Source organism: Pezoporus occidentalis, unplaced genomic scaffold (genome assembly GCF_034315485.1).
Source record: "Pezoporus occidentalis ecotype Australia unplaced genomic scaffold, CSIRO_AGI_Poc_V1 ctg77, whole genome shotgun sequence".
NCBI lineage: Eukaryota > Metazoa > Chordata > Aves > Psittaciformes > Psittacidae > Pezoporus > Pezoporus occidentalis.
Window position 1 is genome coordinate 3,398,747 of NW_026916126.1, and position 27,999 is coordinate 3,426,745.

General features: G+C 43.1%; 2 protein-coding genes and 1 long non-coding RNA gene across 7 annotated transcripts in view; 1 reads left to right on the forward strand and 2 right to left on the reverse strand.

Moving 5' to 3' along the window:
- Positions 1–27,999, reverse strand: part of LOC134155374 (uncharacterized) — a 422,006-nt gene that overhangs the window by 292,592 nt on the left and 101,415 nt on the right. The window lies entirely within an intron of this gene.
- The window catches only part of LOC134155381 (uncharacterized), a 66,257-nt gene that overhangs the window by 19,942 nt on the left and 18,316 nt on the right, over positions 1–27,999 (forward strand). The gene's annotated exons all lie outside the window — the stretch shown is intronic.
- Positions 15,469–27,078, reverse strand: LOC134155347 (CD276 antigen-like). 5 transcript variants are annotated; one of them, XM_062602451.1, is made up of 5 exons: positions 26,925–27,070; positions 24,014–24,054; positions 21,700–22,059; positions 19,222–19,398; positions 15,469–16,556 (listed from the first exon to the last, which is right to left on the reverse strand). In XM_062602451.1, the coding sequence occupies exons 1-4, from the start codon at positions 26,936–26,938 to the stop codon at positions 19,262–19,264; spliced, it is 552 nt and encodes a 183-aa protein (XP_062458435.1). In that variant the 5' UTR covers positions 26,939–27,070; the 3' UTR covers positions 15,469–16,556; positions 19,222–19,261. The 5 variants fall into 5 exon arrangements, 4 of the variants coding, with proteins under 4 accessions (XP_062458435.1, XP_062458437.1, XP_062458436.1 ...); XM_062602452.1 differs by lacking the exon at positions 15,469–16,556 and adding an exon at positions 16,574–17,805 and having other exon boundaries at positions 26,925–27,074; XM_062602453.1 differs by lacking the exon at positions 19,222–19,398 and having other exon boundaries at positions 26,925–27,078.

Consider the following 27,999-nt stretch of genomic DNA (forward strand, 5'->3'; position numbering starts at 1 on the left):
GTGGAAGAATGTGACTATTAGGCAGATTCCTTCATCACAGGTATTTAAGAGGTATGCACTTCTCTGGATAATGAATTTGAGCAAAAGAAAATTATCTTTCAGGAAGCAAGAATTCATGGTAACTACAAGAAATACTAACTGCAAGATGAGTGTTTTCGTGCAGTTCAGTGGTTTTTGTGCTGTTCACACTAATAGGGAAGAAAGAGGCAATGCCAGCTCCTCTAAAGCTGGGCAGCTGTAACATGCAGAGTTTGCAGATGTACACAGTCAGTTTGCCTGTATACAGAATGGCAGAAAGCAAAGTACAGCAACTCCCTATGGCCTTGTAAATTTACATTTTAAAAAGAACACCCAAGTTTTAAGCTGGGCTGCCTCAGCAAGGGAAATATAGGGAGTTCTGGATGCTCTTCCTTTTCCTGATGTCGGGATAAAGTAGTCCTCTTTTCAGGCATGTTGAGGATCTGCTTGGCTGTAGTTCAGATAGCTCTTTAACTGGTGACAGCTGATGTTACTCTGCGGGAAAGGAGCTTGAGAGCAAGTTTGCTTTAACAAAAACTTCTGGTTCAGTACTTAAGCATGTGGAAATATAGAGCACAGGGGAACTCGGATGTTAGGAAATGACATCTGGAAAGCCAAATTATACTTCAAATGCACTTAGCTGAGAAATACATTTGGACTCTACACCTAACTAACTTTGTGAATAAACTAAGGGGGAAAAAATAGCAGTCTCCATCTTATTGTGCCTAGTCTTTCCAGCAGTGTTGAGAGGAATTTGTAAGCGAAATGAAAAAACATGTAAAACTGCACAATAATTATATGCATAAGGAGGTGTGAGAGATAGCTGCATACAAAATGCAGTTGTAAAAATTTTCTTTGTAAAAATAATTCCAAGAAAAATCTTGGTGTTCTCTAGATGAATGACTTGCCTGTTTTCGCCATCCTCCCCACTCTTTGTTAAAGGTCTACTCATTGAAGTTGTACCTTGTAGCGCACCAAACAAAAGTTAAATTACACCAGTAATTTATACAAGAAAAGTGAACTCGGAATGAAACTTCAGTAAATTGCAGCAACTGAAATGAAAATACTTGACACAGATCCTTGCAAAAGACATGATCGTATGGTTTCATCCACAGGTGCAGGTGCTCTCTTTCTTAGGATGCCACTGAGTGCTTTTCCTGTTACACTGCCCTAATGCCTGCTGCTCAGTAGGAGGGATGGGTGCCTTGAATAATTTTGCTTTCCAGATTTTGATTGTTTTATGGACCCTGTAGCCATAGGTTTTGGTGTTAGCTCTTGATGCTATTTGTAGAGCTGTACAAATGGCATTTTACTTTTTTTTTTTTTGAAGCTTGCTTATGCATTTTCCTCTCTGCTAACAGCACAACTCCTGCTGACAGGGCACAGTTGACCTGTTTCTGCTTATGCTAAGAATAAAGGGCCCTGAGGATGTGGTAGAGCAAACTGTATATATTCTGTCTATGGTTTGCTGGAGTTTAAGCACAAAGCCTGACAACAGGGGTTCAAGACCTTTCCTCCCACCCATACCTGCAAGGAGGTGGGTGCTCTGAGACAGCAGCTAAACTGAAGCAGCATCTGTTGCCAAAGGTACTGTCATGTCGTAACTAGAAAAGCTATGGTGGGTTGAGCTTTTCTGCCTTGCACAAGGGAATTTTTTTCCTGTGGTTGCTTTGAGAGCAAAACCAAAAAGCGGTAACCCACAGATGGGGGATTAAAAACCCCTATGGCTTTAAGACAGTTGGCACTTGGATGTTATGAAATCTTAACTGAAGTTTGTGTGGTCACATCCCTTGTAAGATATTGTGTAATTTCACATGCACAAACTCAAAGCATGTGCTTGGAAATTATCTAGTTCGGAATCCTTGAGCTAGCTATGCATTTATCATTCTTAAACTGTTTCTGTTGGTGAGGCAGAGTTGTTTGGAGCAATTTAGGTTCCTAGGGGCTGATAGGCACACGGAGACCACTGCAGTTTAGGATATGTATGTGTTGTAGTCCCTCTAGAATAGATAACATTTTCTCCAATTTGTGATTTTTCTTAACTTTCTTTACCCTCCTCTCTTACTTACTCATCAAGCATCTTGAAACAGATAATGACTGAGGAATACATGCTTTCTTCCTTCAGTCTTATTGGGCACCTCCTAGAAGATACTGCTCTGGTACCAGCAGTTTATTTTATTCTGTTACAGATGACTTTAGCAATAGGGAAGGACTGATAGAGAAGTCTGGTGGTTGGAATCGGTTTAGGAAAAAAGAAAATACAGATACAGTAGGGGGAAAGTCAGCTGAGAGAACAGACAGATCAGGACTTAGCTACAGCCATAAAATGGAGATTCCTTTCAGTGATGCTGAAGGTGGCTCTAGTTTTGTCTGGTACTCTGTGAGCAGGAAGGGAAACTTAGAGGAAAAATATGCAGACAAAAAGACCCCCAAACCCACCACCATTAAAACCAACCTCTCTCCCCCCAGCAATGAACCCAATTAAAAGACCAAGCCAGTGTGAGTTCTGGTATGCTTCTGCTATATACCAGAGGTCGTACAGATGCCTTGCACCAGGGCTGAGCAGCCAAGGCTTCATGAACCCATGCATCCCTGTGCTGTGCTGATTTGAGCTACTTTTCCAGGCTAGGAGCACCAGAGTCCTGCGAAATGTGGTGGGGAGCTGCAATTAGTAACTTCTCATCAGACAGGGAATTTATGCTGGTGCAATACTGTGCCAAGAAGGCAGCACTTCTCCAGACCTGGTTAGCACAGGCACCTCTGCACCATGGCTAGCTGCAGTTAAGATGTGCCTGAAGGTGCTGAGGTGTCGTTTTAAAGACGAATGGGGAGGCATGAACAGAAAATCAGTACCTGGAAGTCTTCGAGACTCAGGCTGCTTTGGAAAATCTGCAGTGTATATGCATCCTCACATATCACTGCAAATTGTCTGTGTTCAGTAGGATTTCACTGAGTATATATTCACATACATTTCTGACACAGTCCGTTAAACACACACACATTGTATCCCATTGTTCAGAGGATAGTTCATATTCAATTTTTCCTCTCCTCCCTCCTTTCTCTCACCTGTTGAAACAAAGCCCTGTCCATCCACATGTGCCTGCAGTGTGCTGTTGCCTGGACTGCCGCCTTCTGTGTATATTTAGGAATACTTAGCTTCCACAGGGAGTGGTTGGCACTATAGGCTCCTTGTCCTGAGTAGGAGGGAAGGCTGTCACACAGTTCAGAAAAGGAATGTAACTAGGGGTGTGAGACAAACCAGCTCAACTTTTTGAAAGGATTCTTAAATACTAATCACAGAAGCATAGTTGGGTTGGAAAGGACTCTTATCAATCATCTAGTTCTAGCCCCCCTGCATGGGCAGGGACACCTTCTCCTAGACCAGGTTGCTCAAAACCCCATCCAATCTCACCTTGAACACTTCCAGCATTGGGGCAGCCTCAGTTTCTCTGGACAACCTGTTCCCAGTGCCTCACCACCCTCATGATAAAGAATATCTTTATGTCTTATCTAAATCCACCCTCTTTCAGTTTAAAACCATTGCCCCTTTTCCTAATGCTACAGGCCCTGGTAAAATGCCTATCTCTGTATTTCTTATAAGCTCCTTTTAGGTACTGAAAGGCTATGAGGTTCCCCTAGAACCTTCTCTTCTCCATGCTGACCAACCCCAACTCTCTCAGCCTGGCTTCAGAGGAGAGGTGCTCCAGAGCTGACCATTTTTGTTGATCTCCTTGGGATCTGCTCCAACAGATTTATGTCTGTCTCACATAGCACTAAACTGTGGATGCCATTTGCAATGACATGGCACAAAGAGGCCAACAAGCCCCCTAAAAAAAGTTACTGCACTGTTGTGCATGTGGTTGTTTTTTCTTCCCCCTTTTTTACTGTGTTTTTTTTTCTTTTTGATTACATGTGTTGTTTGGTTTGGTATTTACTTTTTACTTTTCAGAAGTAAAAGAAGTACATCCCATCCCATCTCAGGTTATGTTCTCCCTGCTCTCCCCAGTGACTTCTCTGGCAGACAAAATGTCCAAAAGTGGCGACTGCCACTAAAAGATCAGTCTCTCAAAGGTAGTATATACATCCATCCAATCTCATTTTAGGACTTTCATAACTGGCAGCAGCATACTGGAGGTTTTATTTGTAGTGCTCATCTTGGTAAATATTTCAGTAGCCTTGCATTACAACAGGGTTTGGAGATGAGTTTCCTACTGCCTCCTCTTCCTTTCTGCAAATAACTAGTTTATCTAGAAAGAAAAATCTGTGATGATAATCTGCCTTTTGTATTATTTACATTTGTGTTATCAAGTTAAACTCAAAACAGTGGGAATTTTTTTTGATTTCATGAGAACTGAAATCTGTAGTTGTGTTGTTTCACTGCTTGCTCCAGATTCAGTTTTAGTCAACTGGTGAAATGTTTCTGTCAATTTAGCCTTCAAAAAGGCAAAGTTGTCTGTTATGAGTTGACTCTTGAGGTTCCAAGGTCACACAGAGGTATGAGAAACTGGGTTTTGTGACATAAATTGTTTTGTACTTTTGCAAAGTGTCTTTCTTCTACCTTCCTCTCTGCCTATATTACCTTGATGGGTACAGTTCCTTCTGAAGAAGGGGTAAGAATAAAAATAGATTTAAAAATTGAAAAGTTGTTTTAAGTGCTCTGCTGTAGGGACTGGGTTGTACATCTGTGGCTGTAATATTTTTAATTCACCCGATATAAACCTTCCATCGAAACGTAATGGCAAGAGGTTTTTCTGAAACCTACTTGTGCAGCAATATCTTATCTTGTTTTTCAAAGTTGATGAACTGTAATAGAAACCATGGTGACTTAAGGCTTGGGAAAATACTCCTATGCGGTTGCTTGACCTCTTTCTTGTCTTTTCACTCTTGCACTTGATTTCTTCACTAGGTGCTAACTGACCACAACCTCAGGTTGTGTCCAGCACTGACTTTGTGACTGTTGCTGCTGCTCAGTACAACAGGACACCTCATCTTTCTCACATGGGGTTTTTTAGCTGCTGTTACACGCTGTCAGTTTGTAAACAGTGACTATTCAGTACCTGAAATGTTACACAGGGTTTTGGTGTGGCTAGTTTGCTATGTATCTCATCTGAGATTTTTCTCTTACTCAGCTGCTGTTTTGAGGCAATGTGTGATAAATTATTTTCAGCGTAGTGTTCATTCTTTGAAATTCACTAAACTGAAACTCCCTGTTCAGTCACTTTGATGTCAGTTTAATGACTGAAGTCATTAATGTTTAGTGTCAGTTTAATGACTAAAGAAAAGCAAAAAAAAGATAAAAAACCAGAAATAAAGGTAAAACTGTACTTGGGAAATAAATTAGTTGGAGATGCCTTTTGGGATGTCAGATGAAAGCTGCCTTTTGTTTTACCAGTAGGCTTAGTCGCACTTCTCATTTTGCAGTCTAAGTGCACCCTAGCTGGCCAACAGAGAAGGGGAGTGGAGTCAAAGATAAAACATTTTAACTGGGAAACTTTTCAATACCTTTTTTTCCTCTCCAGCAAGCTGCAACTTATGGCAAAGAAAACAAGCCAAACCTTGATTGTTTCAGTTTCATTTTTCCTATGTCTGCATTAGCTGAAACAATTGTAAAATATCTTAGCTGAAAAGCTGTAGCACATATAATGCAGTTTCAGCACCTCCTAGTACAAGACAGAAAACTTGATCTTCTACTTACTTATGTGGAGTCTTTCAGTATCCCGTCTGAATGTGCTGAGACTCAAACATGCTGCTGCGCGGAGATTCTGCCTTGAATGAGGAAATGCTGAAGCAGGGTAGGATGTGGAGCAATGACTCAGATACCAAGTGCTGTGTTTCTTGACTGAGGAATAAAAGGAATTACTGACTGTGCTCACTGTAGCATCCTTGGGTGACGTAAGATCATGCTAACTACCACTGTACCAGTAGTAAAAGCTCATGAATATTTAATATTTCACCTTTCATATTTTCCCAAACTTTAGCTGCTTATTATAATGTAACATTCTGGTATTGCAGTCCTTCCTAGGAGGACTATCTACCTTTTGTCTGATAAAGCATATGTCCCTGTTAAGAGTGTGCCATTTGATGTTCAGAATAGGGACTTTGGTAATGCTTCTGAAACAACTCTTGCCTCTTAGCTCAATCAGGCACTTGAGACTTTGCTTGGTTCTTTCTCCAAGGAAAAGAAAATGTTGCTTCTTACATGAATGTTAGTTAAACTAATTGTGTTCAGTGTCTTGTACACCTGAACACAGAAGCTACTGCCTGCAGTTTCTAAGCATGCATTTCCAAACTCTACATTATTAAAACAACACACTCTTGTATGCCCTGCAGTCAAGCACTGTTGTTTCACTGCCCCCCTGCTTTTGATGTGCAGGTACTGAGCAATATTTGCCTCTTAAGTTTTCAGCCAGCCACAATAGAAGGCTTTCTCTTTATGAGAGCTATTATTTGCGTTTTGTTGCACTGTTGACTTGGTATGCTGCTGTATCATTTCATAAAGGAATCGAAGTTTTCTTTCTACGTGTATTTGCTAGCATGGAAACTTCTTCACTGTGGTTTTGTGGCACATAGTTGCACAATTGCAGAATTCAGCACTTGAGTATCAGAAATGGAAATGTATTAGTTGGATTCTGTTCAGCTTTTGCCTTTGAACTGCCAGTTTCTGGGTACTCTCCCTTGCATTGAATTGACTCCTTCTGGCATATAGGTGTATACACCTATAAACAGGCCATAAAAGGCATGCTAATCTATTTAAAATAATTAGTATTCCAAACACTGTTCTCATTCATCTCACCTACTCCTGTGCTTGGGTTAAGCTGGCTATTCAGTCATGCTGGATGAATTTAAATACTGGTATATAACACTAAATTACCGGGGGATGACCCACACCCTGAAAAAAAAAAACACACAAAAAAAACCCCATCTGAAGAGTAAGTCTGAAATTTTTTAGTACTAAGCCAGAAGTAATTGAAGAAACTCTAGGAAGTCATGTTTCATTATGTTAGCAAACAACCCCACCCTCCCCCCAGACTCTATGTAGTGGTTTGAGAAGTAACATCTGATAAATTAGTCAGCTTCATGGTAGTATTTCAGCAATGCACAGTTTCTCACTCAAATGATGCTGTAATAGAATTGCTCATTCTTTCCTGTGACAGTGATGATCTTGAGTATTTTCTGGGCCATTTAGTTTTGGTAAGCTTTCAATGCCTGATGCAACTCAGGTAAGACAGCACAGAGGAAAATATTTCCGAATTCATAGAAGTTATTCTTTGTCTGGTACTGAATCACAAAAGTAGAAGGCTTCTGAGGCAAGAAATTCTTTAAGTGCCAAAACCATTTATCAATGCACTAAAGTCATGAGAGATTTATTGCTTTTTTTGAGAGATGGTTTGGTTTTGGGTTTTTTTGGTTGTTTTTTTGTTTTTTTTTTGTGGCGGTGGTTGTTTGTTGCTTGTTTTGTTTGTTTGTTTTTTTTTTTGTGTTGGTGTTTTTTGTTTTCCTCCACCCCCCCACCCCCCTGCTCTTCTGAAAGCTCATTTCCTGATCAGATATTACTTGGAGAGCTCCTTCTAAATCAAAGCAGTACCATCCAAGTTAATAATGGATGACCCGGGGAATTACAGACCAGTCAGTCTCACCTCTGTGCCTGGCAAAATCTTGGAGCAGATTCTCCTGGAAGGCATGCTAAGGCACATGAAAATCAACAAGGTGCTTGGTGTCAGCCAGCATGGCTTCACTAAGGGGAAATCCTGCCTGACCAATCTGGTGGCCTTCTATGATGGGGCTACAGAACTGATGGACAGGGGTAGAGCAGTTGATGTCATCTACCTGGACTTGTGCAAAGCGTTCGACACTGTCCCACACAACATCCTTGTCTCTAAATTGAAGAGACATCAATTTGATGGATGGACCACTTGGTGGATAAAGAACTGGCTGGGTGGCCGCACACAAAGAGTTGTGGTCAATGGCTCAATGTCCTACTGGAGACCAGTAACGAGTGGTGTCCCTCAGGGATCGGTGTTGGGACCGGTCCCACATGGACAGTGGGATTGAGTGTGCCCTCAGCAGGTTTGCCGATGACACCAAGCTGTGTGGTTTGGTTGATACGCTGGAGGGAAGGAATGCCATCCAGAGGTACCTTGGTATGTTGCTCTGTTGTGCTCACCTCTGTTCAGTTACACTGACTGCTTGCATGGAGTTTCCAGACAGCAGAGGTATGTTATACAATTATTTATCTCCAGGGTGAGTGCTCCATACCATCTGGGCACCTGCAGTGATTAAGATTACAGCATGCTTTGTGAAACAGTGAGTGGTGTACAGGGATGCTGGGCTGTACTGCTAGACCTTCAAAGGGGAGGGGGTTAGGGTCCATTTCTAGCTTCACAGCAAACTTCTTGCTTGGCTTCTGCCTAGGTGCAATAGTTTAGTGGCTTCTTCCTTGCTGCCTGGAGCAGTATTGGTGTCACGGTTTAAGCCCAGCCAGCAAACCAGAACCACGCAGACACCTGCTCACTCCCCTCCCGTCTTCCCCAGCTCTTGGAGAGATGGGGAGGAGAATCAAAAGAATGTAACTCGCATGGGCTGAGATAAGAACAGTCCAGTAACTAAGGTATAACACAAATCACTACTGCTACCACCAGTAATAATAATGATAAGGGAAATACCAAAAGAAGAGAATACAACCCCTCACCACCTGCTGACCGATACCTAGCCTGACCCAAGCAGCAATCTAGCCATTCTGGGTAACTGCCCCCAGTTTATATCCTGGGCATGACGTGCTGTGGTATGGAATACCTCTTTGGTCAGTTTGGGTCAGGTGTCCTGTCTCTGCTTCCTCCCGGCTTCCCCTTCTCCCTGGCAGAGCATGAGGCTCAGAAAGTCCTTGGTCAGAGTAAATATTACTAAGCAGGAACTGGAAACATTGGTGCTGTCAGTGCTGTTCCAAGTCTGACAGTCAAAACCACAGCACTGCACCAGCTACTAAGAAGGAGAAAAATGGCTGCTACTGCTGAACCCAGGACAATTGCCTAGAGACTAAAAATGTAACTCCTTTCCTGCTCTCCAGCCCCACCCCAAAGACTTCTGAAGAGTATGTGGACAGGGCACACCTCTGTGCCTGGAATCCCATGTGTCTGTGGGTTGCTCAAGCCTGAGCACCTGTGAGCTGGGGACACTGAAACCAGTGTTAATTCAAAAACTGGTTCTTACTGACATGCAGAGTACCTACTACTGTTTCCCAAGGCTTAAAGACCTACTGGTGCAGTAAATGTGGCCATGGAAATTGATAGATTTCTTCTGCTAAGTTTTCTGTTTCTGAGGAGCTTGTTTATTTGACTTTGCTTAGAACTAGTTTTCTATCCAGATATGCTGTGATGCAATAGGAGTTGCTTAAAAGTGAAGCTAGGACACATATGAAGCCTGTTAGTAGCGGCTGTGTTGCCAAAAACACTACCAAAAAGGCACTGGCTCACTGTGTGCATGCCGGATATGTTTTGTGTTTAATAATTCCAGCCCAGCAGAGCATATGGCTTTTAATAGAAACTCTTCTTGAGGGTTACTTTTTATTTTTTTTTAATTTAAAAATGTAAAAGAAGAAAATATTTCCCACACAGAGCTTCATCTCCAAAGGACTGGTGAACTGAAACTGAGATGGAACAGATTAAAAGATTCCCTTCACTACTGTCTTGTTCCTACTTTCAGCTTGCTCAAATTGTTCTATGAGAAGTACCTTGACAGGCAGCTGTCTGCTTCATGGTAGTAATGAAAAATTCAACTTAAAATACATAAAAAGGAACAAATGTGTAGAGTTGTGTGTGGGTTTTGTGGTTTTAAGTTTTAGTTTATTTATTCTTTTCCTTTTTCCTGCTTGACAGCACTTCTCAGCCCTAAGCTGTGCCCTGTTGTGTCAGGACTCCTGATGAGGTGCCTGCCTGCTGAGCAGAGGCCTGGTACCGCAGCTCACCCTAGCTGGGAATCCCTGGAGCCTTGCTTGCATCCAAAGCCTCGTCTACCTGCCCAGCCCTTCAGTTTCTGGGCGCATTTCATGTGAGCTGGTGCCAGGAGTTCAGGAGACCTTTCTGTGGTGCTGGCTCCCCGTCCCACCCTATGTAGAAACAGTCAGTGAATTTCCTTGGAAAAGATGGTCATTATCTGGTCAGCCCTCTTGCCTTGTTGTCAGTAGATCAGGACCTAACACAGGGCTGGGTTCTTATCATGATTCTGATAAGAGAAGTCAATAATGTATCTCAAATAAGGAAGCAACCCTCTGTGCTGCAGGTAGTATCGTATGGAATTGTGAGCATACAGATGGAAAACCAAAGGAAGGGCTTTAAAAGACTAGGTTTGTGATGGCACTCCCAGTACTTTGCTGACAGAGTTTAAAGTCACTGGCAGTTTATCAAACTGATTTGAGCTGGTTAATAAGATTTCCAACAAGGTGATAAAAATACTTTGTATTTGCCTTGCTACAAAAGCAACTAAAGTGCTTTGGCAACACTTCAGTCTTTTTATGCCTTTAACCCTTGGCCTCTTTTTAGCTACAGTGACTGCAGTAGTGGTGTATTTTAGAAGTTGGGTAAAACAATAGTGGTAAGTCTGACTGATGAAGAGGTGGAGAAGAATAGAATTGGTTCTAGTCCAGCATGATGCTGTGGAACTTTTTCCAAGCAAACCTGATTTTTGTTTTGAAAGTACACTCAGTCAATGTTAAGACTGATGATGTGACAACATGTCCTGGGTTCAGCAGTAGCAGTCATGTTTCTCCTTCATGGTAGCTGGTGCAGTGCTGTGTTTTGACTTCCAGCCTGGGAACAGTGCTGGTGATACCGATGTTTTCAGTTGCTGCTAAGTGATGTTTACCCTGACCAAGGACTTTGTGAGGCTCATGCTCTGCCAGGGAGGAGGGGAAGCCGTGAGGAAGCAGAGACGGGGCGCCTGACCCAGGCTAGCCAGGGAGGTATTCCGTACCACAGCATGTCATGCCCAGGGTGGGGGGTAACTGGGAGTTACCCGGAAGGACACGGGCTTCTGGGTCGGACTCGTTTCTTGGCTGGTGGTATCGTATTCTCTTCCCTTGTTATTTTCTCTTATCATTGTTGTCGTTGGTGGTAGCGGTGGTGATTTGTGTTGTACATTGGTTGCTGGACTGTTCTTGTCTCAACCTGTGGGAGTTGCACTCTTTTGATCCTCCTCCCTGTTCCTCCGGGAGCGGGGAAAGGGAGAGCCCCGGGGTGGGGGGCCCAATTGCTCTCAGCCTGGCACCACTCACTGGGAGTGAGGAAACAAGCTGTCTGGCTAGGGTTTAAACCACAACACAGCGCAAATCTTCTGGCAGAAAAAATTAAGAAGGTAATGTTAGCACTCACCCTCTGTCTGCACTATGGCTGTGTTAGTGTTGCATCTTGCTGATCATTCTTAGAAGCTTTCCAGTCTGGACTAAAATACTCTTTTTCCCCTTTACAATTTTTTTTTAAGGGCAGATGTTTTTGTGCAACAGATATGAAAGTGTAATCTGGCAGTTTATATGCAATCCTATCCAAAACCAGCAAATGGCTTCTCTTGACTTATGACGTCTACCGGGGTGGATGTTGCAAAGAGCAGACTTTCCAATCCGGCATGTGAAAGGAGGGAAGGTCTCTGCATCCTGGAGACGTTTTGTTCAAGCACCAAGTCAGCTGCAGCCTTGCGTGACCCTAAGCATGCAACTTCTGTGTCCAAGTTTTCCAATTATAAAACAGCCCTAAGCAGCACTTCCTGGAATCACAGGAAAACAAATTAGGGTTTTTATTACTAAACTGTTGGGACTTATTTGGGGAGAGTTGGAAGGTCAGCCTTCTCTTGATACAAAAGCATCTAGTTCTACACAGCCATTTTCTCTTCCAGACTAAAATGGAGACAGGCTTTTCCCTAACAAAGTACCTGAGTTTGTGAGTAGTTCCCAGTGACTTGTGTTTTGCAGCATGGGGCATTGGTTCGTATATACTTATGCTTATGAGCAGTGCTGATAATGCATGAAGTGTTAGAAGTGTTCTTTTGTGTTGGAAGGTAATTGTATGAACTGACACACTGACCCATTGTCACGTAAGTGTGTCTTGAGAGATGGATGAGACAGAGGCTACTAGTGTGTGGCCTGCAGTGCCCCGGACTGCCAGAGATCACCTCGAGGAACATGTGGGGTGCCATTTTATACATCTCTAATAGGGGCCAGTTGACCATGATTTTAACCTGTACTGATACAATGAAAGTGGTGAAGGTCCTAATGCCACACGATACATTGAGACAAAAAGTCCCAAAGAGCCAAACTAACTTCTGTAGGGGGTGGCAGGGGTTCTCTCCCTGTGGAGTTGGTCTGTACTCACAAGTATTCTTTAGAGCAGTTTCTCTGCCCTTGAAGAGAGAGGTTAGAGAGAGCACCCTCATGAGTAATGTGAACTCTGCAGAATTGCTACAAATATGAAAAGATTTCATTCTGCAGTTTGGAAAAGCAGCTAGTAATGTTTCTTTGATATAAGCATAAAAGGCTATTGAGAAGTTCTGGTGTTTGTTTTTTTTTTTTTTGTCAGCATTGTTGAAGTGGAAAAAGGGAATGCTTTTTTGAGCAAAACAGGCATTTCAGCTCTTGCAGGTGACAAGATTTAAATAATGAATTTGACTATGGGATGGATGGATTCAGACCACTAAATAGCAACACATGTTCTCTCCCTCGGGGCTTTCCTTCTGTGGTTTACCAACTGTGCCACAACAAAAGCCTTTCGCTTTGCTGTGAAAGTGAGTTGTTTCTTAGAGTCTTCCCACAAAGCTGCATCAAGTGGCACTTTGCTGTGCACGTGCTTAAGTTGCTTGGGATATGCAGTTCATGTGAGCTGCTGTCCTTAACTTAAGGAAATGGGGGGATGCTGGGACCCAAGTCCAGCACTGCCCTGGGACCGTGCAATGAGCTGGTTTCAGTTCTGGAAATGGGGAAGGTGTGTTATACCTCTGTTCTGCTAGGGGCTGGGCAAGGAAAGGATTTATCAGCCTAGGCTTAGTGCTGCACTCAGGCTACTGTGTGGCTTTCATCCAGTTCATTCAAGGTGTGAGCGAAAACAGAGCACAGATTGTCAAGTCCCCATATTGTGTCGCTCTCTTTTCATCTGTGGGCTTTGGAAAGGTGTGCTTGTACGCCCAGAAAACTATGTCTGAAAGTAAACCTGCCCCATTGGTTGGGAGCAATGATTTGGAGCGATGACTAGTCTTTATGTGCTGATAGATTTAGTTAAACATTCAGAAGAATGAATGGATTTTATTCAAATATAAACACATACATGACAAAACCCGTTATTACAAAACTCCCAAGTACTTTGAATTGTAACAAACAACTGTTACCTAGGATTTACTTGCCTCCGAAACCAGCTGGAAATCTAAATCAATTGAAAGTATGGATTTTGCAACAGCAGGCTGCTGCATTTAGATGTCTTCACTATGTACCATGAAATAACCGAGAAGTAAGAAAAATCCAACCAGCCTAATTAGTTTAACAACATATCATAAAGTGACTGCTAGGCTGTTTCTTGCACCTCTAAACCATTACAGCTTCTGGCAGTTGCAGAATCTGCAGGTGAAAAAGTGGTTTTAGTAAAGGCTTCTGTCAGTTACAGCAGTATGAAAAAGGCTGCACAAAACTTCATGTGATAGATAGCAAGGAAATGTCTGCAGGACTTCTTACTGAACCACTAGGAAATAGTTCACATCCACACAGATGACGCTTCACTTTTTTGAAGCATCTGCAAGCTTGTATGCCTTCCTTAAGCAAATCCCTTTTAGGGTTCAGTGAAGACTAGATATGGACTCAGAAAACATCTGACATATAGATTAATGGGTGTGAGAGAAGACAAGGAAAGACTGACATTTAAAGTAACTTAAGGCACCTTAGTAATCTTACCTGATAAATGTTGTCAGCTAAATGTCCTACAGAACAGGGTATGGTACAGATGTAGATTGGAAGACAACAAAGGACAAAAGTGAAATTGATAAATAAAACAGTATTTTTCAGACGTTGATTGGCAATATACTCTTTATGTTAATAGATAAAATGTCTTAAACTCCACAGTTGTACACAGTTATTTAGAACCTAGGCAGGAGCTTAATTCTTTAGTTGAAGCTTGGCTTGTTTCTTTTCCTAAACAACTTCCCTTCCCTGTTCAAATTGGTAAGCCTTGATTGCACCAAGTGAGAGCTGAACTGCCCTTTCTCTTAAATGCCATGGAAGCTGAGCCTGTGCAGCCCTCCCACAAAATACTAGCACAGTGGCGGTGCACAGCTACCCAGCTCAGAGCTTCCTCAGGGGTACTGCTTCAACAAAAGCTAACGGAGCTATTGCCAAATGTTTCTGGATTCCACATGATGGGAGAACAGGAAACCAAAATTTATTTTCACTTGTCCAGGATTTGAAAGCTGATCTTTATACAAAAAAAAAAAAAATCAGTCTTATCTCACAGTTGACACTAGAGTGCCTCTTATACATTGAGCTTGGACAAACAAGGCTGTGACTTATTCACAAAAGTGGTAGAATTTTAGTCTAGCAACTGGTGCAGGAAAAGCCAAGTGTTTTCAGGGCTCAGTTTAAAGTCATCATTGCCATACACACCATGACAAGATGGAGAAACTGCCCCATCTGAGCAAAAGAGCTAGTATAGATTCCTCCTTCTTCAAAACCTTATACTATGAGCAAAGTTGCTATTTTCAACTAGTTTCTCTTGGCTGACTGAGATGAAATAGGAAGGCACATGCACTGGCACATGGAAACTGTAGTTCCATGCAGAATGCATGAATGTCCAGAAACTGCTTTCTGGACATTCATGGAAAACACAGTCATGTACTCTCTACTTTCTTTTTGTGTGTGTCCATGTCCCGAGTTCAGCAGTAGCAGTCATTTTCCTCCTTCTTAGTAGCTGGTGCAGCGCTGTGGTTTTGACTTTCAGCCTGGGAACAGCACTGATACCACCAGTGTTTTTAGTTACTGCTCAAATATTTAGGCTGACCAAGGACTTTCTGAGCCTCATGCTCTGCCAGGGAGGGGAGGAAGTAGAGACAGGGCACCTGACCCAAATTGACCAAAGAAGTATTCCATACCACAGCATGTCATGCCCAGGATGTAACTGAGAGTTACCTAGAAGGGCTAGGTCACTGCAGGGTGGGACTAGGTATCAGTCAGTACTTGGTCGGGCGGGTGGGGTGAGTTATTGGTTGGCAGGTGGTGAGGTGATATATTCTCTTCCCTTGTTATTTCCTTTATCATTATTATCATTGGTGGTAGCAGTAGTGATTTGTGTTATACCTTAGTTACTAAACTGTTCTTATCTCAGTCTGTGGGAGTTACATTCTTTCAATTCTTCTTCCCATCCCTCCAGGAGCAGGGGGAGGGCAAGAAGGGGGGGAGTGAATGAGCTGTGTGGCTGGGTTTAAACCACAACAGTGCGTCTGTATTTTAGGGATGGGACACAAGGAAAATTTCGGTTTAAAAATTTCAGTTTAAAATCCTCCCTGGAAGCCACAGAGGAGTGCTTAAATAAAGACTAGCTGAATCAAGCAGAGCTTGACCACAGGTTTTATTGTATCCCGAAAAGGGGTAAGTCAAGGTAACCTGACATTAACATAGAGGGCACTGTTTCGAATTGGTCAGATTTCCACAGCCTGTTCTTTCACATAGTATGCACTGCCTTCTGTCAGAAATGGAAGTTCTCTTTTCAATGGAATATTTAGTAAAAACCAAAATGCTGATATCAAGTGCATCTAAAGAAAGCACACTGCATTATGGTAACATATTTAGTGCTTAACCTCATCAGAGCAACTCCCATTTTTGGAGGGCTAGGTCAAAATGTTTTACTTAATTCTGTACAGAATAACATGCAGCTGGTGAAACCAGACAATTAAAAGATGTGCTGTAGAGAGAAAAAGGTGGAAAAAGTCACAAATCTCATTTTGCAGAGAGTCCTTCAGTAGCTTGTTGTTTGGGGTTTTGGGGGGGGGATTTTTTGGGTGTTTTTTTCTTGTTTTTGTTTGGTTGTTTTTTGTTGTTGTGTTTTAGCTGCCTTTCTTCATATTCAGTAGTCATCATCAGGGTAAGGAGGCACAGCAAAGACTTCCCATGTTCCTGAAATGCAGTTACTTCTGCTACTAACAAAGTCCTCAAAGGTGATGAGAGACTGGGAACTCACCAGTTTTCCGTAGTTTGGTAGAGAGTAGCTAAGTCCCAGGCTTACTGCTTTCTTCAGTGCAGGAGCACAAACAACTGACAAACTATCACAGAGGACTGTCCAAAGTGGCTAACTGGTGTGGTGACACAACTGTTGTGCGGACAAAACCAGTGGCTGGAACAGAAATCCAGTGGATTTTTCTGTCTCTTGTGTTGGAGAAGCTTTTCTCTTTGCCATGTCTCTTGGCATGGTCTGCAGAAATCTCACTTGTATTACAGGTAATACTGCCACTGCAGTAAGGGGTGGTGCTTCTCCTGACACGTCTCCAGCTGTCCAAATTATTGGCACTTTCCATTTAGACAGGTGCTGTAACAAGAAACAACATTAAAAAAAAAATCCCCCCAAAATAACTGTCCTAGCATTGTCTTTCCTACATAACCAGTGAAACAAGCTGCAAAGGTATGGAAAAGAGATACTCATGCTTCTGAGAAAGAATCAGCTAGTGCAAAACCCTGCCTCTGCCTGGGTACCTGAGACACTAGGGACCCTCTGCCCTTGTGCCATAGAATGAAAGTGCCTCTCTTTGTGCAAATGCAAGAAGTGCTCTCCTGCTAACATCTCCCTCCCTTGTCAGTGTCACCCTCAGAGAAGAGGATGCACAAACCCTGGATGTGGTTAAGGGAAACAATCTTCCTGAAACTCCTCTACAAGTAGGGATGGGATCCCTCCAGAAACCAATTCAGAATTGCTCCAGCTCTGAATTTCTCCCCACTGACTGTAATGCGTGTTTGGAGAAACTAACCCCACCGGGATGAAGTTGCTCTTCTTTTCAACCTGCCTTCCTCACAGTTTCCAAAACTTTTTCCTTTGTAACAGCAAAGCTAGTCTCAATAGGCTCTTTTTTTTTGGTTTGCAGTATTCAGGATTCCCAACTCCTATGAAACAATCTGACCTTCTTCATAAAGTGAAACTGCTAAAAGCAGAAACTTATTTTACATCTGTATTTAAAAGCAAAATGTTGTGGCAGTGTGTCCCTGTGGGTGCACCTCCACAGTGCCTTACCCCTCATCCACTACATGCAACTTGTTTGAAAATATAAAATGATGACTGAATTAGACTAGGATGTATCCAAGAAGCCATCACAGTAGTCTCACAGTAGCGCCAGTTATTCTAAGGAATTTCTGACAGATACTTTTTTCCTTTTTCATTAAGGAAAAACAGAATAGCACCAAACCTGGACTGACAAGAGACTTAACAGCCTGCACAAACTCTTTGCCTCAGTACTCAACTACTATTACCCTTAGACAAGCATCTTTTCTTCCTAACATCTAACTTAAATCTTTGTTTCAGCCTGTTATGCCTTAAGTGCTGTGTCTGCTGGGTTGGAACAGCAAATAACTTGTCTCATCCTCTTTAAGGACTCGCTGAAGAGCGGGATTATTGTGTCCTTAATCAGCTTTTCTTTCTCCAGCTTATACAAGCATAACCAGTCCTTCATCAGAGGTCACGTTTCCTAGATCATTCTCGCTTCTCTGGTATTGGTCCAAGCTGCCCTCAAATTGGGATGCCTGAAACATTTGGCGCTGTCTTGATGGCAACAGGGGCTTCAGCATAGCTATAGAACAGGAAGGGAGGGTGCCTTAAGCCTGTATGCTCCATGTCCCTTGTTGATTTGTTATGTCCTTTGGCCTGAACTGCTGAAGAAACTTCTAGAAATCAAGACCCTGAGGCTGCCTTTGCCAACACTTGCAGAGCTCAAGGCAAGGGCTGACAGAAGCATCAGGGCTACGACTTTATGTGCTTGAGTTTATAATATCCAGTAAATATTATCCAAAGGCTTTGTGCTGAACTTGAGTATAGAAGCTATGAAGTTGAGTCACTCTTGAGACAAATACAGTAAAATATTTTTAATACTTTTAGTTACTCCTTTTTCTTTGTTTAGCTGGACATCTGTTGAAACAAATGCACTGTTTTAAGCGTGTCAGATAACTATCATCTTTAGCCAAATTGAATTAATATTAAGCAACATCCACTGACGTTGAGTGTTCAATGCTCTTTGGACATCAAAATGCAGTCCATGCTCTATTTGCTTACAAACTAGGTTACCATTTGAGCAAGGATCGGTTTTTGGAGCTTGAAGCAACAGTCTTGCTTTGTGTTTTGGGAAAGACATGAGTGGTTTCTGAAGGAATGGCATGGCTTCTAGCACAGCACAGCTGCTGCAGATGCTGGGCAAAATCACTACCCTGCCTTTTTCTAAAGCACCTGGGCTTGCTAGCCATGAGGAAGAGGGCACTGATTGAAAATGTGGTTTGTCCCTGTCCACAAAAAGCGTTGTTGTCCCTGCTCCCTCTTCCTAGATGTTACCTCTTGCATACCCGCAAAGCGGCTTACAGTAAGTACTCAGATAGATCATCTAGTTCACAAAATGTCTTCTACAGCTACCTTTTGTTCTCTCATGCCAAGCATTGTAGAGTCCCGCACATGGGAAAATGCATCAATACAATGGTATGTGTATATAACCTGGAGTGGCAAAACATGCTTTACTTCTAGCTTGTAGAAAGCTGCTCGATCCCAGTAGGATCTTGAACCCTTATTCGTGCAGCTAGTGACTCTAAAGCTCTTGGGATTGATTTATCCTCAGATTTCTGCTTTGGATCGTGCTAAGCAGAACAAACTACTGACCCCAGTCCTGCACCATAGAGGAGCATCCCCTCCATCTGCTCAGGAACAGGCTGCAGGCATCACATCTGAGAAACTATGGCCTGAAAAGGTGCAAACTCTGAGCTACTCTCACAACCAACAACTAACTCCTGTGAGGCTCAAGCACTACAGCAGAAAATATTAAAGAATAATGTGTCCTGAGGCATTACATCTGTCCTAGGTTTTTGCTAACACCATAATTTCCTGCTGTTGTGCACAGGCAGCTTACTTGTACCTTCTAGCCACATGCTGGATAACATTAAATATTTTGGCAAAAAAAACCCAAGAATTCTTCAGGTTTGGTCATGCAAATGAAAGGCCTCATTACCTGTGTAGGACTCTAGTCTAGCGGACCTCCGTCTCCTCAGCTAGCAGATTATTACAGCTAGAACACCTATCAGAATGACAATGGAAACGATGCCAGCTGCCTGAGCACCTTGTCCATTTCTTTTCAGGTTTTTGTGACTTTCCGTGCTACACCCATTGCTTCGCTTCTGCTGAGTGTCTAGAAATAAAATAGAAAAATAATGTACCAAGGTATAAGTTTTTACATTTCATACCAAATATTTGACCATATTTTATGCATAAAGTTCTGAAGGACTAAATATTTGTGCTATTCATATTACTGTGATTCTGGTGGTATTCCTTCTAAGAAAGGTACATCTCCAGCTTATTCTGTCTAATAATACAATGGCAGTTTATTCTTCCCTGTTATCATACTGCATGAATCCCTTTCTTCCTTCTTGTTCTTCTCGTCTGTCAATCTTGGGACACTGTATGTTTGAGCTTGTATATAGATTCAGTTGAAAATAAATTTATACAGAATCTATAATACAAATTTCATGGTATTCATAAAAGTGGGTGAAAACCTGTTTCCTTGATGTTAATGATGAATTTCCACTGATTGCTGCAGCTTGAAGTTTTAAAATATCTCAATGTTTCAAGTATGGCAATGCTTTTAGAAACCAACAAAAAATAGTAAGATGAATTCTGATTTAGCCAGAATACAATCTGAGGGAATGTTGTTAGGAAACTAATGAAAGGTTACTTAGTTTTCCTTTAATATGGGACGACAATAAGGGTATGCTATCATATAACCACTCTCATGTGCAACTTCTGCTCATGTGTACAATTTTTTTGTTCCTGGAAATAGTTGACATTATTTGGCTATGTTTGTGGGATCAGTATTGTTAAGTCAACAATATGCAATTCCTTGGTGTGTTCAGTTAAACATCTACAGTTATGCAGATCATCAAATCTCCTTGTGCCAGGGTGCAGAAACCTGTGAGTGAATGGTGTGGCAGGAAGCAGGACCAGTAAGAGCAATAAGCAGATAAGCTGTCCTGCTCCACATAGCTTCTCTACACAGCTTTTTGGAAATCATGAACTCTGCTGTTGGCACTGCAATTAAAACTTTCTAACAGCTTGGGGTTTTTTTTGTTTGGTGGGTTTTTTTGTTGTTGTTGGTTTTGGTTTTGTTTTTTATAGCTTTCTGGTTTTGTGAACAGTTGAGTAGCTAATGCTTGTTTTTACTATTGATCACTCCTATTAGCAATAAATAGAATATTATACTTGTGCTAGTAGGTCTATTGTTCTATGGGGCTAATATTACCTGTTTGATATAGGCATGCCTTAAATAGTGCATTGTACCAAACTGAATTTTGGAGACTGAAACAAGAACTTTGAAACTAGCAGAGTAAAAAGCAAATGTGAGTGCTGCAAAGCAGTGGGGCAGCAGTTTGGGAATCATGGATCTCTGGTATGGTGATCCCTGAAAAACAATCTGACTCCCATGTCATCATGCTCCTGATGAACCAATGGGTAAAGCCTAGTGACTGCGTTGGATGCAAGAGCTTCTCAGTGCTATTGTCTTAACACACTTGGTTCAATGTGAAAGAAATAAACAAAATCCATGGCTAAACATAACTAGCTTGACAAAACCTAAGCTCCTCTTGGCACTTTCTGGAACTTCTGAATTAATGCATACCCCTCACTAGTGTGTACCTGCACACAGAGACACGTTGGTTGATATCCCTGTAAGCTAGAAAACATGAAGTAGCATGAAGGGACTTACAGTTGGCTGATAGATTTTCCTATAGTATCTTATTTTCTATGGAGCACTCTACTTGCATGTTAGAAGTGAATTTAACCTTCAATGTGCTAAAAATGCTGTAAGTGCCATTGCTGTTGGGGATGATCATTAGCTCTAGTTAGCTCCAATTGTCAGTTTTATTCATCCATTGCCAGACCTGCAGCTGAAAGTCACCTCCTCTCCAGTGCTGTCACTGTTACTTATTGGGCCACTGAGTATTGGTTGGCTATAACTAGCTGGAGAGCAGGAGAAAAAGAATAGTTGTTGACGTGTCAAAATGTATTGAAAATATAAAATTTTGATGTGGGTTCTGAAGCAGAAGGTCTGGGTTTCACACCATCCTCATGATGTGAAAGAGAAACACCTGCAGGTTTGGTATGTAAGCCAGAGAGCTGAGAGAATTACTGGAAGGGCAGAAAGCTGAAGCCAAACTCAGGAAGAAAGCAACTTCTTAAGCTGCTGTTACCCAGTAAGCCTTTATATTACTGAAAACCACAATGAAAGCCCTACCACATGGGATAAACGGCTGTAATAGATTCTCACAGTTCTGTATTCCCTGTCTGTAACATTAAAATTGAGCAGGCTTCATTTCAGCAAAGGGCTGAACCATGTTTCAGAGTTAATGGTATGCTTAAATACAATATTGAAATGGCATGAATTTGGAAAGATGGAATGAGAGCTTGGCAAGTATGTGCAAGTGATACAAGTTCTTACCTGCTAAACTGAGAACCACTTCTGCGTGATGAACCATGCTGGTATAGTCAGCTTTCTCCAGTACTATACATTTGTATGTATGTTCATCACTCTGGCTGACGTTTAGTAATAGTAGAGAAAAATCACCATTTTCCAATCTATCCCAGAATAACCGAGTCCTGTTTTTAAAGTGAATACACTGTTTACTTTCATTGTCTTGACCAGAGATCAATGCATGTACAACTGTACACTCCTCTTTATCGTCATCTATTTGCCAGTATACCCGTAGATTTTTTAAGTGCAATTTTCTTCCTCGATAAATGCAACTCAACGTAGTGTTTTCTCCAGGTTTACTGACAATGATCTTCTCCAGTGCAATCACTACAAGATTAAAAGACACAGGAAAAAAAGGGAGGTTATGTGGAAGAGGTTTTACTCTTTTCAAGTATATTCTACCGTATGGGTGAACTCCAGTATTAGTACCTATACTAGGCAGATGAGCATGAACGCTTTATAGTCATTCCTACCTCCAGGTGTGCTGGTGACTAATTCTCTCCACATGTGTTTGTATTTTCCAAAGGGACATTTTGCAATGTAAAGCCTTCTAGTTATTTCCTTCTCTGATGACTAATTGGTCTAAGCATTCCCAGCCCCATGCTGCTCATTGCCTGTAGACATATACTCAAGTCCTAATACTTCAATAATATTTTTTTTCTTTTTAAATTAAGAAAAATGGCAACCACCACCAGGTGTAAATCACAGGAAGTGTAAAGACTGATGAGAAAAAGAGTACTGCCATTATTTTGAGACCCCCAAAATTATAAAGGGGGAGTAAAAGAGTGTTTCTCAAAGTGGGCATGTCATAGCAATCACATTTTATTGCTGCGGTTGGTGTCGCCTTCTCAACAAATACACCCAGCTGGGAAACCAGCATGTCCAGGTACCTCTGGTGATACATTCATTAGACATTTATAACCTCTTATGGCCACGTGAGGTAGGCCAGTACAGTGTCTGGCTTTCAGGACACTTCTCCTGGCCTCAGGACATGAGAAAGGCAGGCTCTCCTCCTGGAGAGCAAGGTAAAAGCATGAGCTGGCTGACAAGTGATGCAGAAAGTACAGGACAGTGACTCCCAGAGGGCTAGGGTGGTTCTGGCCACAGACTTTCTTCTGAGAGGGATGGGTCACCTCTCCTTCCTTCCAGCAGCCAAAACCTCTCGTGTAACTGGTTGCTGAGACCAAAGCAATGTGCATGTTGTAAATGCTGGACTAGAGGGTGGGGGGGGGGCATCAGACACGCAGTTGAATGGAAGACATTATAGCTGGGGAAAGGGATTATGTGGGTGGGTGAGCTAGGGAAAGAAAGATGACAGGAGTGAGGGCTTGGAACTGTGGAAACAATGCATGGTGAGGTGCGAGGAAGGCAGCAATGTCCAGCAGGGGCATGTCTTTGTGCTGGTGCACAAGACTCAAGAAATAGTTCATCTACACTTTGAAGTTGGGCACCCTGTCTTAAAAATACCACTGAAGCAAACATAGTACTTGCAGGGAGGAAAGTTATGTTCTCTGAGCCCTTATCCCCTGGTGGGCGAGACAAGAAGTAACAGGTTTGACCTGCAAGAAGGCTGCTACAGCTCAGACTTAAGCAGAAAAAAAACCCGTCACAGCAGCAGGAAAGTGAACCCCGGGAAGACAGGCACACCTCTGTCACTGGTGTTCTTCAGGAACAGGCCAGCTGGCATCTACTGAGACTGTATCTGGCACAGTTTGCCCTGATTTGGGGGAGTTTCCTTGATGACTTTGTTGGGCCCTTCTCAGTGATTAAGCAAGAACAGAGGAAAGACAACTCTTAAAAACATCTAAATATCAGCAGGTGATGTCATTTAACCTTATCTTTGATTTGAAAGGGATTTTTGGAACTGTAGTAAAAGACTTAATACTGACTACTTGATACTGCGATGTGTAATACTAGTCATAATATAAGTATGGATGTTATCCAAGCATGTTAGATCTGCTTATCGACAGCCCTTATTACCCCACTTCTAAGGCTTTTTGCTGGCTGAGATAAAGGTGCAGGGATGTCTGTGAAGCAAGCAGAGCAATCTGAGCAAGAGCATCCATAAGGTTCTTGCTCTTCTCCCTACTGAAACTGATAGAAAAAAATGGTTTTCTTCCTTCCCTGATGCACTTCAGAGAAACACTTCACTCTAAGGAATTCTTAAGTGTCTTGCTGAAAACATGAAGATGCTTATATTGTACCTATTACAACTACCTTGTGTATTTGGCCAAACGTATTAAAGAGAGTGCAGCTTCATTTTTAACTGTTCTGAACTTACCAGCTCTCATGGTGTGAAGGAACAGTAACAGAAATCCATAACTAAAATAAAAAGCAAAGAAGAGGTTACATGATTGACTTTAGCATCTCTGTTGTTTAAATAATCCATAAACCTAATATTGATTGTTTAATACAGTAGCAGAAGTAGGTAAATTAGGTACTGTGACTACATAATGTCCCATTAAGTATTTGCATTTCTGACAGCTGCAAAACTTCTGTTCAAACAATGTAACTCTATGGATGGGTGGCTGAGGGCATGACTAGCGGTAAAATGTGCTAATATTGGAATTGAAGCAGAAGGCATGAAGCTGGTGTTACACCTGCTGGATGCTATGGGAAAACCGAGTTTAACATAGCTATAAAATCCAGGTGATTTAACCCTTATCATATATGGCTTTAAGAAAACTAAATGTGCAGCCCTTTCCTAAGAGTTACTTTTAAATAGCCTTTCACCACTATGCCTATCCGTATGTTGTGGTCTCCTTCCTCAAGACTTCTGTGAAAGAAAAGCAAGATGCTGGAATGGTTTTGGAATGAGAGCTGTGTGGCTGCAATTGCCCACTTTGAGATTACCTCTCATGCAATAAGCTTGCTGAGCTGAGCAAAGGGATGCAAATGCCTTCGCATCACCAGATTTCCCAGCTCACTTTTGCAAGCAAGCAGGACTGTGAGGCCACACTACCCAGGTGTGTTCCCTTCCCCAGTTGTTCTCAACCCTCAGCTAGGTCCAATACTGAGCCAAGGGCTGAGGCAATGGGGAGTGCTGCCCTCAGAAGCCCACATCCACCCAGGAGTGAGCTCCATTGTCTTCCACTCAGACTGCTCTATGTTTTTCTCTAAACCAACCCTACCCTGCCTGACCCTCCTCCCTCCAAGCCCTAACCTAAGCTCATTCCCCCTGCATTCATTTCTCACCTCACGTTCCCCCATCAGCTGTGCATTAGAACATCCCCTCCCTCTTCCAGGCTTCCTGCCCTTTCCCCACAGTTCCTGCCACTTTGTCTAGCAGAGACTAATCCAGCACCTCCCAGGCCCAGCATCAGTTATGCCCAGCTTTACTTGTACCACCTGCCAGAGCACAACTTGGGTCTTCTCTGCTGTGGAGGAGGGTTGCTAACTCCCATCTGCCCTCTAAGAAAATTCTCACCTTTCCAAACACATTTGGTTTCCCATGGAGAAAGCAGAGAAAGTTCCTGACACAAAATGTACCTCCGCTTGAAGCCCGGACTCCAGAGAATGGGATGGAGAAAGTTTAGGGAACAGTCAGTCTGAACTGAAGAACATGAAGAAAGCATTTTCTTTTCCTTTTTTTATGTCCTTCGGAATGGCTTCATAGATGAGGTTTCAAAAGTTTAAGGGGATGCACAGTGTGGAACATTTCTACTCTGATACATATTTTGTAAATGTGCAATACTGTCAGGCAGCTCTGTTCTGTCTCTGTCAGTGGCTTTTGAGAGCTTTTACGTGTATTGTTTTTTTGTCATATTTTTACACTGCAAGAGCCATCACTTTTGTGCTATGCTTACATATGTCAGTTTAGACGAGTTCACCATAATCTAGTCCTTAATCTCACAGCTGTGTTTATTTTATTGTTCCCTGCCCAAGTTAGAACCTATGGGTATAGCAAGTCATTTGAATCAAATGAAGGACAACAGTTAACTGATCTTATGGGACTCTTTGGGGAATTTCCCATGGTAGGCATTTGCTAATGCCAACAAATATTTAGCTTGCTTGTCAGAACTGATTAGCTAATGTATATATACAAAGCAGGCCTTGATTTCTTATTTTAATAAATGATGACACAGTCAAGATTGGACAGATCTAGAGATGCTCATACTCTTACTTGGAGGTAAGAGTGTGGTAATATGGGACAGTGTCAGCCCATGTTTGTCTGGAATAGCTCTAACACTAAGCTCCTGTTAGAAAAGGGGAGAAATGCTCTTGCTTGCTGAGAAGCCTCCTTTTTGCCTTGTATGTGCACTCAGCTTCTGTGTCCATCACTAGCAGTGGGCTTCACTAAGAACGTGTAGATGCATTAGTTTCATAGGTTCTCTATTTTTTTAAAATTATTTTTTTTTTTAATTCTTTCCCACACCTTCCCCGTCTATGTATTTTTTAAAGTGTCATGTGGAACAGGAGAAAGTTGCACTTCCTCTTTCATACATTCATGTTTGCTGAGATTATTCTTCCTAGGAGCATCTCAACTTCTTCATGTACTATTTATTTTAGAGTTATATGATGCTGCTATTCTGACACAAACCAGCCAGACAAAAGATGTCCTGATGCTTGCAATAATAACTTGGGGGCTTTTGCCCTGCTGCTGAAGTTTGCTTTGTCTCCTTCCCTTGTGGGGAAATCGCTCTTCTCGCATCAGCAAGTGCCCTGCGAAGCTTTTCTGACCCTTCCGTACGCCAACGCTAACCTGGGCTATGAAAAAAGGCAGGCCAGCTTTCTTTCTCTCATCAGTTACATTCGGCAAAAAGGCCAAATTAAATGCCAGTTACGTGCCTGCAGCCTTCGCTGACCGAGCACAGGCAGGTGGGGCAGGCAGGCGAGCGCCGAACCACGGAGGTGCCTTGCAAAACCCACCTCTCCCATGCACGGGCGCCCGGCGCAGCTGCACACCCGGTACGCGCAGCCAACACCGGGCACGTTTAAAACCGCCGTCCCGGGGCCGGGTTCCGTGAGGGGACCCCGCGCAGCAACTCGGTCCTGTCTCCATTTCGGAAGGTCACCCTGGCAGAACGTTTCCTGCACTGCAGCAGCGGTACTCGGATTTTAGTAAGGAGGGCGGGTGTGTATCTTTCTGCCCCCCTTCCCCTCCCCGCCAGCAGCCCGCCCGCGCCTCAACACCGTTTCCAGCGACAACCGTGGGGGATCCCAGCTCTCATTGCCCCGAGGTCGCCACTCACCCTCGCAGCTCCATCGCAGCGGCTCTGGAGGCAGGCGGCTACCCGAGTTGTGCTGCGCCGCGCTAAGCCAAAGGCTGCTCGGTTCAGGCCGTTTCCCTTTTTCCCCTCCCACGTCTCCTCCTGACGGGGATTTCCGCCTTCCGTGCGCACCCGCGGCCGGCTCTGCTAGTGGGTCGGCACCCGCGCAGCTGACAAACCTCGGCTCTAGCCTCGTGGGGCGGCTGAGATCCCCCTTGTCCCTGCCACGCCGGGAGCTGAGGTGCGGGACTCCGGCTCCGGGGTGATTCAGTCCCGACGCTCCATTCCGGCTGTACGGAGGGTGTCAGGCCGCCGCCCGTCGCCACTGACACCTTCCCGAAGGCTCATCGGTACTTACTCCGCGAAGGCGTCGGCCCCTGCGGGGAGGCCACGCTTGCCCCATCAGACAGGAGCCCTTCACCGCTGGGTCTGGGCGCTGCTGGAGGCGACGTGGGGAGTCAGGGCTGGACACTGGCTTTTGTGATAGCAGCGTCTTTTTGGCCCTGTGAGGCGGTGCAGCCCCACTGCGCCATTTGGGGTGTGTGTGTGGGGGTGAGGCAGAGTCCTGCAACCCGGCAGCATCCCCAGCCCTTTGCACAGAGCTGTGCTTCAAAATACATTTCAAAAGGCATCAGGTTTGTGATTGTGTAATTAATTACTAACCCTAAATGTGATCTGATCCGGTGCCTGTCTGCGTCTGAAGATGTAGAAGATAAGAATTGACGCAATCATGTTAATAATGGGTGCTGTAACAGTAGTCAGCTAATAGAAAGCTCTAGTTGGCGTTTGCCAACAGTGTTCATGTTTGGCTTGTTGACTGCCAGGCTCCTCTACCCAGCTGGGACTCCTTTGCTGACATGAACCTTGGTGACATGCACTGCAAAGCTGTCACTGACATTCTGCAAACAAATGCCACAGTGACTGTCCTTAAAGAAGTTTGTCACTTTAATACTTTATTTGGTCGTAGTTCTGAGTCACCCTGGGTATAGCAATTACTCTGTACCCTGTGAAGGAGAAACTCCAGGGTTGTGCAAGACATGGAGGTCTTGGTACCGTT

Excerpts from the sequence above, each read along its gene's own strand:
- LOC134155347 (XM_062602451.1), bottom strand. Across the intron at positions 22,060-24,013 it reads CCTTCACACCATGAGAGCTG|TGATTGCACTGGAGAAGATC; the intron begins GTAAGTTCAGAA and ends TTAATCTTGTAG. Across the intron at positions 19,399-21,699 it reads AGTGGTTCTCAGTTTAGCAG|ACACTCAGCAGAAGCGAAGC; the intron begins GTAAGAACTTGT and ends TTTTATTTCTAG.